Raw genomic sequence first — 12,046 nt, 5'->3', positions numbered from 1 at the left:
AGTAGGAATAGACATTCTTCACAGCTTCATAGTTCAATAAACCAATCATGCACAACTGGGAAAAGCTAAGCATGGAAAGCCAAAAAGTAATGGAAAAAAATCAAATATTGGGGACCTTGATCAGTTAATAGTTCTGATAAATCTCTCACTTCACAAAGAAAATGTATTCTCCTGGTAATGTGGAGAGAAAGACAGACAGAGGTGACAACAAGGGCAAAAGCTTTTTGTAAGGGAAAAAGACTCTCAGACTGACGACATCTATACAAAACATGCCTGTGACCATTACCTAGTTCTGAAGCCAACTGGCACAGACTGGCATGTGTCCACATTATTAAATTCTTGCTTTCCAGGCAGTGTGGCTGAACACAAATTGCCTGCTGGGATTGGCCTTTGGCCTATGCTATCCCCAAACCATGCCTGGGAAATGTTCAGGAGAATGCTAGCTGCCTGGAGCCAAAACATGCCAGGAACTGTTGTAACAATTTGACTCTATAAATAATTGAGCTACGCTGCCTGAGAACATTATGTAGCACTGGTTAATTTACTAGGAGAGATGAAGTCCATGATCCTAGCTTGGAATGGAACTCTTGGACATCTTATAGAACCCTGAGAAATGGAAAATCCTGAAGTACCCAACAGACACAAGAGAGTGCTGATGTGAGAGAGGCAAGCATCCACAACTGCACCTAAATCGAGTAAGAAAAAGCTCATATCCTGGCAGAAGTAATGGAAGCATGGAGTAGTGAGGATGTACATCTACACCTCTGGGAAGGGCAAATGGACCGTGCTGGAGCATCTAGGGGAAAACAAACTATGGAAAGGAAGATCCTGAAGCTTTGAAAAGACTGTGTTCAAGTGCTTTTGCAGAGCATACCTCATCCTGCTTCAAAACTGAACACAACTAAACTTCCTAAAGATGGTCAGTGAGAAAGAAAAAGGGGTACATGCCCTGCTTACAGTATGGTCTCAAGGCCACAAGGAGCAGGTGGCCCAGAGGGCTGGTACGGGCTGGACCCTGCTCAGGAAGCACCCTCCAAAACACACAGAGTCTGTTGGACCTGACCACACCTGAAGGTTGGCTGGGCTACAGCCACCTCAGCGGCCATGGTCACAGCAGTCATTTAGAGAAGCACGCTGAGGGAAGGGGAGGCAGGGCAGGCAGCACATGCCAGGCTCCTAGGAAGTCTGCAGACCACTCCTGCAGGGCAGCAGGGACTCAGCTTGACCCATCCGTAGGCACCAAACGGCTGCCCCACAGTAACCGCTCTCATTTATTCCCTGCAAACACCGCATGGATGTGTCGAGACTTCAGTGACAGAGGTCTGGAAACTACTGCATCCACCTCCCATGGAAATGAAACCTTCAGACCCTCCTAGTTTAGGTCCTTTGCCAATTTATGAGACTCAGAGGTGTTCAGACCCTGGTAGCAGTCTGGGCCTTTGCATGGAGTTACCCACAAGGTTCCCATGGTTTCTAGCCCTGGCAGGTCTGTGTCTGGTATATTTATAGCCCGCTTAAGTATCAGCACTTACATGGAGTGGTGTCAAACTCAATTCTCATTGTGCTCGTGCAAACCATCATCCCGCCCATGACCACCACAGTCGTGACTAATTTCTATCACTGTCACTTGCAGTTTTAGGAGGAAAGCAGAGTGCTGAAGCTGGGGATAGAAGCTCTCCCAGTGAATGTTTCAAGCTGCCTTTCTCCTAGTGCTTGGAAATTCACTTGCTGTGTGAAGATCTGAGAGCACGGGCCACAGAATCCACCATAGCCAATTCCTCTGCAAAGCACGAGGTAGGGCAGCATAAGGGACAAGCTGCATTTTTAGTTGTCTACTTCCTGCATGACACTTAACAGATCTTTGTTTATCAACAAAAACAAAGTCTGGAAAGAGGATGTTTGTGTGGTCACATTATTTTTCTTCCTCTAACCTCGTGGATGAGGGTTTGCAACTCCCTCAAGTCAAAGGTCAGATTTTGTAAAAATTCATTTTTAGTTGTGAAACCTTTCTCTGCTTTTTAAAAAAAACAAATGAAATCTCATGTTTTTCAGAGAACCACCTAACAATTTACAGCTGGAACACAGCAAAATAGCATCTGGTTCATGGTAGTCAGAGCCACTGGGTAGAAAACAATTAAAATAAAAGTAAAATATATAAAAAAAGAAAAAAGCACACACATCCCCAAAAAAAGCCCACAGAAATATGCAGAAAAGTAATTAAGTATTGTCAAAGACAGAATCTATTTTTTTAACACAAACATCAACTTCCTTTCGTGAATAATTTGTAAAATATTTCCTCTGGTGGTGTGACTAAGGCACTATTGCATCCTCATGTACATCTCTAACATGGGAGAGGGTTTTCTGGAGGTGATAAATGCAATCAGAGACCGCAGCTCCTTTCCTCCCCTGTTTTGTGGAGACTCCACTATCTCTGTCTTAAAAATTGAATCTTACCCGCTTTTATTAGCTTACAAGGCATCATGACCAGGCCCTGTGCAAATATCTTGTTTTTAAAGGGACCCATTCATTTTTAAGTTGTGGGTCTCTACAAATCATCTTCATCCTAAATACTAAATCACTGCATTTCTTGTAGTTTTTCTTGTAGCCCCTCATGCTGCTCTGCCAGGTAATTTTCAAGAGGTATGTGTCAGCAGCCACAACACTTTGGGAAAAAACAAACAAACATAAAAATATTGAACTAAAATATAGATCTACAGTTTTTTTACCAAGGCTATATAGAACCCTGTCCTGAACCTACAACAGCTTCAGAGACTTGGGGGACCTAGGCATAGATTTTGGTCACATAGCCTCAACTAATGATGCTAATTTTTAAGAAGTTTTGCCCATCAGCCAAACTTTACTCTTCTCCAGCTGCACTGTGCTTATTTACGTGCCTACTTCAATGTAATATCAAGCAAAAAGGGTTTGTTTCAACTTCAGAAGAGACAAATGAAGGGCATGAGAAAGAATATTTATTGAGGTAAGCAGGCTACCAGCACTTTCGTTCACCATTCTGGTGTCTTCAGTTCAGTGTCTCCAACTCAGCAGTTTTTGGATGCTGAGCAGTTGTTGGATGGGAGCACAGATACGGATACAGCTCCTTCAAAAATTGTATCACATCCCTGATGTGATGGAAGATGGGTAAGTCCTTTTCGTTTTATTCATTTGACCCTAAAATCTTTTATAGTTTTAATCTAACTGATCATTTGAAAAAACAGAGAACACAAAATTATCAACAATTAAACAACAATTAAGTTTCTTTTAAAAAGGGTTAAGCAACTGGGGGAAGATCCTTCTGTGAATATTGGGGTGGTTTGGGGTTTTTTCTCTTTGGTTAAAGTGTAGCATTTTGGTCAAAGATTCCAATATGCAGATTTTTTTGGAGACCATTTTGTTCTTACTCTGTTTCCCTGTTCAAAATACATTAAGCTGGAACTTAGGGACGTGGTTTAGTGGTGAACTTGGCAGTGTTAGATTTATGATTGGACTCAGTGGTCTTAAAGTTCTTTTACAACTTAAATTTTTCTATAATTCTGTGATTGTAAGGCTCAGTTCAGCCATTTAAACATAGGTATTTCCTGCCTCTGAGATGCCCTAGGACGTCTCACCTGACCTGTTCTGCTGGTCCAGTAAAATGTGAAGGTTCAGCAGGTTCTGGGTCAATTTTCATCAGTTCAGTGTGGAAGTCTCAAGGTATTTCTAATGCACCAAAAACAAAGCAACAAACTCAAATCCTTCACTTTCACAGAACTTCGGTGAAAAATGTTTGCTTATATTTTAGTATTTATCTTGTACTTAGCTACTAGTTGGCTGCTTCTGTTTCAGACCTGAGAAGGGGTTTGTGTGCCCCCAAAGTGCCTATTTCCCCCCCTCAGTCTTGCCCCTTTGTTTTCCCTGGCAGCAGCACGATGTCATCTTGTGACAGCACTTTCCAGCTCAAATCCACGCCTGCCTGCTTCTGCAGGAGGGAAAATGGGGCTTCAAAGAATAGAAAATACAAAATTTAAAAATTTGGATAGGCACAAGTAAGAAAACACAAAAGAAAGTTGAAAGGAGGCAGAGCAAGACATACATTTCAAGAGACGTAATAAACTCATTATTAGTTTTGCTTGGAGAGTAGGGCCCCAATCAGGGCAGCTGGGCAGGCAGATGAAGTCTGGACCTGGGGCAAGGGGTAGCAACCTATTAAAAAAAATTACTCTTTTTTTTCCCATTTCTTTTTTTTTTCCCCTCTGTGACTTCAAAGAAAAACTATTTGCTCATTTGGTAATAACTGATGGGAACTGTGAATTACTGAGCAAGGCCCCCAGCCTGGTGTTTATCTCCTCGCCAATAAATCTCTAAACTGAAGCAATGAAGCTAAGTACTGCTGCTATTTCTGCATTTTATTTCCATATTAATCAAAACACAAGCCTACTCCCACCTCTTCCCTGGCTCCACGTAGCTGGAGAAGAGGCGTGAGGGGACTGTCTGGGTTGGGCTTGTCAGGTGGGGGGTCTGATGGGATGGGAGAGTGGGGGAGAAAAGAAACCCCACAACTTAGAGAGTTGAATATCAGTGCCTGGGGTTTGGCTTCAAATTTGTGGCAGACCCCTGGAGGCAGAGGCAGTGGGGTCCTCCCCCATGGGAACTAGGAAGCACTGGGAAGGGAGGGCTCGTAACCTTCCCCTGAGACAAGGAGCAGTATCTGTCTTCTCCACAGCACGGCTGTGCCAGGACCCAGCAGTCAGCAAGGGGATGTACAGTGAAAATGAATGGTGTCCATCCACCTCTGATATATATTCATATTTATATTTATATTCATATTTATATATTTGTAAGTGTGTGTACATGTATTTTATACATGTACATGCAGACATTACTTATTTTAACGGAAGGAATTTCCTGAGAGCACCAAGCTCTCCTCATGTATCCCAGAAGCTGGCCGTCCTGTGCCATAGCAAACCACGCCGTGCCGTGCTCATGCCGTGCTCCCCACAGCCCAATCAGCGGGCAGGGACGAGCCCAGAGGGTGGACGCTGCCAGGCTCTGCCACCATCGGATCTTTCCTGCTTTCCTATTTCTATCTCTCAGCCACTTTCCTTACCCCCCCCCCCCCCCCCCCCCCCCCCCGTTATAAAATTTCTGTATTGTTTCTTTCTCGTGTGTGTTTGTGAAGGGAAAGCCTTCCAAAGAAAACCCCAGCGTTTCCCCTTCTCTTCCCATGGGCAAGTCTCTCCAGAAGCTGTTCCGCTTTTGGTTGGTTGGGGAAGGGAAGGGAAGGGAAGGAAGGGAAGGGAAGGGAAGGGAAGGGAAGGGAAGGGAAGGGAAGGAAGGGAAGGGAAGGAAGGGAAGGGAAGGGGAAGGGAAGGAAGGGAAGGGAAGGGAAGGGAAGGAAGGGAAGGAAGGGGAAGGGAAGGGAAGGGAAGGGAAGGGAAGGGAAGGGAAAAAGCATGAGGTGGCCTGTACACCGTCCCCCCCACCTTTGCTCCGCAGCTGGAAAACAGCCTGGCACTACAGGGGAATGCGGGCCAGAACCCGGAATGTCTGTGTGTGGCTGAGTGGGGATCAGATGTCCCCAAAGAGCGCTTTTGCTGAGGCAAGGCACTCTCCGTCCCCAGGACCGAAGGGGCCGAGCGACAGAGATTCTTTGGGGCGAGGCGGCACCGCCGGGGGTGACGGCGGGTCCAGGTACCCGACTGCCGACTCCTGGGCATCCCCGAAGGGATGACTTCGTCCTCCTCTCGGCTGCCATTTACAGCCCAGCCCCGTCGCGGGCTCGGCAAGCTGTTGGCAGCCGCAGGTGGGGAGCAGCGCAGCAGAAGCAGTCCCGTCCAAGGCTACCCGCTTGCCCTGCTCCGAGAGGAAGGATTCGGGGCCGGGAAGGATGCGGAGTCGGAGGGGATGGAGGATGCTGGCCCGGATGGAGCCGTGGCTTTGTGCCCCAGCCGTGCCAGCCCCCGCATGGAAGGGTGCGTCGGGGACAGTCGGGTGGGCTGAGGAGGGCCGCAGCCCCGCGTCCGGACCGGCGCTCCGCAGCGCGCTCCCCGCGGCTCCCCACTGTTCTGCTGCGTTTCCCCCGCTCGTGTTTGCCCTCTTCTCGCTTTCCCTCCGCCAGTAGCGCCGAGGGCTCCCGCTGCCAGCAGCGGGGGAGAGGGCAGTGTGCGAGAGTGCTTTGGCTGCCGGGGCCGGGCAGGGGCTCCAGCCCAGCCTCTCTCCCCGGGACGGCGGGGAGGGTCCGCGCCCTGCACAGAGCCCGGAGCTCAGCTCCCACCGCCCCTGGGGGTCACCCCCACGGGCCCTTCCCCGACGACAGCCCTCACTGGTGCACACCATGGTCACCCTCCCGGTCTTGCGCCCCCTCGCCGGGCAGTGCCGGACTCTCCGATACGGAAAGACCCTCCCTCATGCCTGAGGCCGGAGCGGGACGGAAGGCAGGGAGGGAGGGAGGGAGGCAGGCAGGGAGGGAGGGAGGGAGGAAGGAAGGCAGGCAGGCAGGCAGGCAGGCAGGCAGGAAGGCAGGCAGGCAGGAAGGCAGGAAGGCAGGCAGGCAGGAAGGCAGGCAGGAAGGCAGGAAGGCAGGAAGGCAGGCAGGCAGGCAGGCAGGCAGGCAGGAAGGAAGGCAGGCAGGCAGGAAGGCAGGCAGGCAGGCAGGCAGGCAGGCAGGAAGGAAGGCAGGCAGGCAGGAAGGCAGGCAGGCAGGCAGGCAGGAAGGCAGGCAGGCAGGAAGGCAGGAAGGCAGGCAGGCAGGCAGGAAGGCAGGCAGGAAGGCAGGAAGGCAGGAAGGCAGGCAGGAAGGCAGGCAGGCAGGAAGGCAGGAAGGCAGGCAGGCAGGCAGGAAGGCAGGCAGGAAGCAGGAAGGCAGGAAGGCAGGCAGGAAGGCAGGCAGGCAGGAAGGAAGGAAGGAAGGCAGGAAGGCAGGCAGGAAGGCAGGCAGGCAGGAAGGAAGGAAGGAAGGCAGGAAGGAAGGAAGGAAGGAAGGCAGGCAGGAAGGAAGGAAGGAAGGCAGGAAGGCAGGCAGGCAGGCAGGCAGGAAGGAAGGCAGGCAGGAAGGAAGAAGGCAGGCAGGCAGGCAGGAAGGAAGGAAGGCAGGCAGAAGGAAGGAAGGAAGGCAGGCAGGAAGGCAGGCAGGAAGGCAGGCAGGAAGGCAGGCAGGAAGGCAGGAAGGCAGGAAGGAAGGGGACTGCAACATCTCTTGATCATCTTGCTGAATTATTGTAAGGATTTACTTCAGGGGGTGACTTTTTTACAACGTGATTTGTTAGTTCATGTTTTCGGGGAAAATACACATTCTTTTCATTTTCAAACATTTGTGTATGCGTGCCTATGTCTTAACGCTGGCTCGGGTGCTGCAGTAGTGCAGTCTGCTCACCAGCACGGATCACCCACAGGTGCCTTTCTGAAAGTTGTTTGGCATTTCGGTTTAAATGCCCCATCCATCCTTCCTCTGTCACTGCTCAACTTACGACTCAGGGGGAGTCGCCTTCTCCTGTTTCTTCGGGTCCCTCCCGGATATCCCCTTTCGCAGAAGGCAGGGGGCCGGGGTTGGCCGGGGGATGCCGGACCGCGCTCCCCTGTGCCGAGCCGCAGGGCGCTGGTAGCTGCCAGCCGCGCTCATCTCCACGGAGAACAGCCCCCCGCCGGAGCAGGACTGCCTTTCCCAGCTCTGTCCATCCTACCATTTCCCTCCCGAATAAAGGACTGAAAGCTAGATCTCAAAAAAAAAAAAAAAAGTTACTGCCCATAGACGCCCCAGCGCCCCTCCCCAGCCCCTGCCCGCGGCCCGTCCTCCCGAGCCTGGCGCTGTCTGCGGGACTGGCCATCGGCTGGTGAATTCCTGACTGCTCCCAGCCCGCTGGGAAGCTGCCGGATCCTGCCCGGCAGCTCTCACACAGCGGAGGGCATCAGGTTCGTGGCTGCTTCCGAGGAGGAGCTGTGCCGGCCTCCTCCAGCTGCGCCCGGGAAGTCCTAGCGAAACCCGAAGCAATCAACACGGAGCCTTTTCTCAGCTTCTAGTCCCGGACAAAAGCGAAACAGGCAGCATGGAATTAATTTTTTACTTTATTTGGAAATCTCATCCAGAAACACTGGTCAATAATAAATATATCGATAGTTATTATCAAGAATATATAAAAAATAAAGACATGGTGGTGTCTTTGAGGCCCCAACCGAAAACAAACAAACAAACGAACGAAATGAATAATAACATCATTTCAAGCAAACTCCCAGGAAAATATATCGAAAAGGAAATAAACAGCAACAAAGCTTCCGATTTAGTTATCAAATCACGAATCTGGCAGGAGCTGACCCCGCATGCAAACCCAAACCACCGCAAAGGGAAAAAAAATAAAATGTTAAAAATTTTTTTCAAATTAAAAAAAAAAAAAAAAAAAACAGCAAACACGAATAAACTCAAAGCCAATAGAAATAAGTACGCCAGCCAGCTGAACCAGGACACTTCATTGAGAGCAGGAGATGGGAGATTTGACAAAACAGATCCGCAGGAGGGTTGTGCTATGTTTTGCACGATTTTCCTCTTTTTGGTTTATTTATTTTTTTCTTTTTTCTTCACAGAGTGAAGAAGAAAAACTACCGCAAACAAAACCGCATCACAACCAAATCTGTAAAAACAAAGCAAACAAACCAAAAAAACCCCACCAAACCACAAAAACCCCAAGCCATAAACCACACTCGAAAACTTTAGTGAATTCCCTCGGAAGTCCCTGTTGCCAGGGGAGCCGCCTGTGGTCGGTCCCCACGGGTGACAAGCTGGGGTGGAAAGCATGCATGCACTCTCTGGTCTACCTTGGGCTGCCGCTGCGCTGCCGCAGTCAGGTTTGGAGCGGGAAATTTCGGAGGTGTCGCCGTGCGAAGGGAAAGAAAGGAAAAGCCCAGGAAAAAAAGGGAAAAAAGCCCCAAACCGATTTCATCGTCTCTTGGTAGCTGTGAACACTACAATGACAACCATGTCTTTTTTTTTTTTTTTTCCTTTTACATACATTTTAAGGAATCATTTACACGTGATTACCATCAGCGGCATTATTATTATTATTATCATTATTATTATTATTATTATCATTCTGTTTACAACAGGGACTTTTTTTCCAGTTTAGTATAATAAGAAAACATCGCCCGCGGAGCCGGGTAGAACATTACCTTTGCAAGGTCCTTACTACACTAATCCCATGTTACAGGGGCTTGGCGGGCGGGGGCAGCGGGGGCAGGTCCGTCGGCGGCCCGGGGGGGACCGGCCGCAGCCCCCTCTCCGTCCGTGGGAGCGCCGGCTGCGACGCAGCCCCAGCGGCCGGGGGAGCCCCGCCGAGTCACTTCAGGAGGTCCTTGGTCTCCCCCGAGATCCTGGCCATGTTGGAGGCGGTGAGGGCCGAGAGGTGGGGCGGGGGAGGCATCTGGCAGATGGTGCAGGGGCACGGCAAGCCCGCCCAGTGCTGGAAACCGCTGCCGAGCTGCAGGGCGGGGGGTGTCGAGGGGGTCTTGAGCAGGGAGTGTGGGGGTCGGATGGTGCCGATGGCCGGCAGGGAGGCGGAGAGCGAGGAGGAGGTGTTGGCGGAGGACAAGGCACTGCCGAGGATGGGGTGCACCTGGTGCACAGTGCCGGCGGCGTGGGGCGGGTGCCCGGCAGAGTGTCCCACCGTGCCGCAGTGAAAGGCCGAGTGGTGTCCCCCGTAGATTTCCCCAACTAGCCTCTTCATCTCCTCCAGGGAGCTGGTGAGCATCAGAATATAGTTTCTGGCTAGCAGGAGGGTGGCGATTTTGGAGAGTTTTCTCACAGAAGGTCCATGAGCGTAGGGCATCACCTCCCGCAGTCCGTCCATGGCGAGGTTGAGGTCGTGCATCCTCTTACGCTCCCGGCCATTGATCTTCAGCCTCAGCTGCTGCAGGTCCTGCTCCGAAAGCTGCTTCTTGATTTTGTACTTGCTGCCTTCCCCTCCGGCCTTGGAACCGTTCCTGGTGAGGCCTTCCCCGGACATCTTCTGCACCAGATCGTTCTGGGTGGAGGAGACAGAGTTGAGCCGGCTGTCTTGGTGGTGGTGATGGTGGTGGTGGTGGTGGTGGTCTCTCAGGTACATCTCATCCATGTCTGGCGAGGAAGCTCTGCTGGAGACAGAGCTGGAGTCAGAATTCATTGTATTCAGGCTTCTGAGCAAGAAACTCTTCCCTGCTCTGGAGGTGGCGGAACAAGACAACTCTTCTTCAAAAAGCAACAAAAACAAAACGAAAAAGAAATAAATGGACGGCAGGGTCTGCCAGTGAAGGGCTGGAAATGCTGGAGGAAGAGGGAAAAAGCCCCTCAGCTCCCTCTCTCTCCAATGTCTCCTCTCTCTCGCTCCACCCGGTTACTCAGCCTGTATACAGGATGGCTAGTTAGTGTATGCTTGGACTAACCTCAGCCTGAAAAAGAGGGGCTTTTATAGAGCTGCAGCAGAGAGCAGAGACAAAAGGAGCCCTCCTATGTATAATGGTCTAGTTAGGATGACGTGCCATTATTCAGGGCGGTGCGCTTTGACTGTCCCATTTAGCAAGGACCCCTATTCATATTCATTGTGGTGCCACCCGGGACACCTCAGCCACGGACCATCAGGAGTCAAGGAGACACAAAACCCCTCTGATTGACACCGCACACTCATCGCTCCGTGTGAGCGCCTTCTCCTCCCCCTGCCTCCTCATTTCCAATATAAAACCTCATCCCGTCTACAGTAGGGAGGCAGGGGGCTGCAAGGGGCTGCGCGCCTGCTCGGGGCCGGCCACCAAACCCCGGTCGCGGGCGGCAGCGAGCAGAAGCCACCCGGGGAAGTCCCTCCGCTACGGCGGGAGGGGTTGGGGGACGTCGGTCGCCCCCGTCCTGCAGTATGCCCGGCTTCAGCCGCGGCTCCCCGCTTTGTTTGCCTTTCCCTCCCCCTTTCCCTGTCCCCCGTCGGCCGGGGCGTGTGGTGCGGCACAGGCTGGCCCTCGCCTGGGCGGGCTGGCCGCAACTGCCTCCTACCTGGGTAGCCGCTTTGTTTAAACGAGCGATGATGACTCGGGCATCAGCCGCGGGAAGGTGCGGGCTGGGAAACCCCCTTCCCCCCGGGCCAGTGACTCCTTTTAAATAAACGGGGAAAGCCAGGGTGCGGCGGCAAGCCGGTGTGCTTGGCGGTAGGAGGGGTGGCCGGCAGCCCCTGGGGCTCCGCTGACCTCGGCCTCCGGCGGGGGCGCGGCGCGGCGGGGCGGCTGGAGCAGCCGTCGGTGGGACCGAGAGGGCCGGGCCGGAAGCAGGCGGGAAGGGAGCCAGCTCGGGGGGCAGCGCTGCAAACATCCCCAGGCGTTCGCGCCAGTAAGTAGATGGGTCCCGGGCACCGCCGCAGCCGGCGGCGGAGCGGGGAAGGGAGGAGGGTGCGTGGGGCCGGGATGGTGGGGACTTGACCGGGCAAGGCGGGCGGGGCACCTGAGCAGGTGTCACCACCTTAGCTCTCGGCCGAGCCCCGTGTCTGCCTCTGCCCCGGGTGCGGACTGAGCCGGCGTGGCCGCCTGCGGGGTCTGCCGGGCTGGAGAGGTGAGAATCTCCCTGCGGGGACGGCGGCAGGAGCAGTCTCCGTGTCCGGGGAAGGGCGTGTGGTCGTCCACAGGATCTTCCCAGCCCCCGGTGGTGCGTACGCGATGAGTGCGGGGCTGTCAGACCGGACGGGACGGGAGCCACCCGCGGCACCCGTGGAACTCCCGGAGCCGGCCCTGGTGCCCCCCTCTCTCGGGGGAAACCGACGGGCTGAGCGTCCACCTTCCAAAAGATGCTCAGGGCCCGGAAGAAATGTTGGCAGGACCTCGTTCCTCCATAGTGTCCGAGCCCCGAGGAGGGCGAAGGGTCAGGAAAAGAGGGATATTTTCATCCGATTGAGTTTAACTGTGGTTAATCTGCTGAGCAAAATTAAAGCCTTCTGATTCTAACACTGTCAGTAAGTCCTGCGGTGAGAAGAAAAGAAAAGAAAAGAAAAGAAAAGAAAAGAAAAGAAAAGAAAAGAAAAGAAAAGAAAAGAAAAGAAAAGAAAAGAAAAGAAAAGAAAAGAAAAGAAAA

At 52.3% G+C, this 12,046-nt stretch overlaps 1 protein-coding gene across 1 annotated transcript; it reads right to left on the bottom strand.

The window, feature by feature from the left end:
- Window positions 1-8,027: 8,027 nt before the first annotated feature.
- OLIG3 (oligodendrocyte transcription factor 3) lies at window positions 8,028-10,902 on the bottom strand. Its single transcript, XM_048298311.1, has one exon. It carries the CDS (start codon window positions 10,122-10,124, stop codon window positions 9,303-9,305), a length of 822 nt encoding a protein of 273 aa, XP_048154268.1. The 5' UTR covers window positions 10,125-10,902; the 3' UTR covers window positions 8,028-9,302.
- Window positions 10,903-12,046: the final 1,144 nt, after the last annotated feature.

Source organism: Corvus hawaiiensis, chromosome 3, assembly GCF_020740725.1.
Source record: "Corvus hawaiiensis isolate bCorHaw1 chromosome 3, bCorHaw1.pri.cur, whole genome shotgun sequence".
Lineage (NCBI taxonomy): Eukaryota > Metazoa > Chordata > Aves > Passeriformes > Corvidae > Corvus > Corvus hawaiiensis.
The sequence above is the reverse complement of the archived record's forward strand: the minus strand, read 5'-3'. Positions and strand labels throughout refer to the sequence as shown.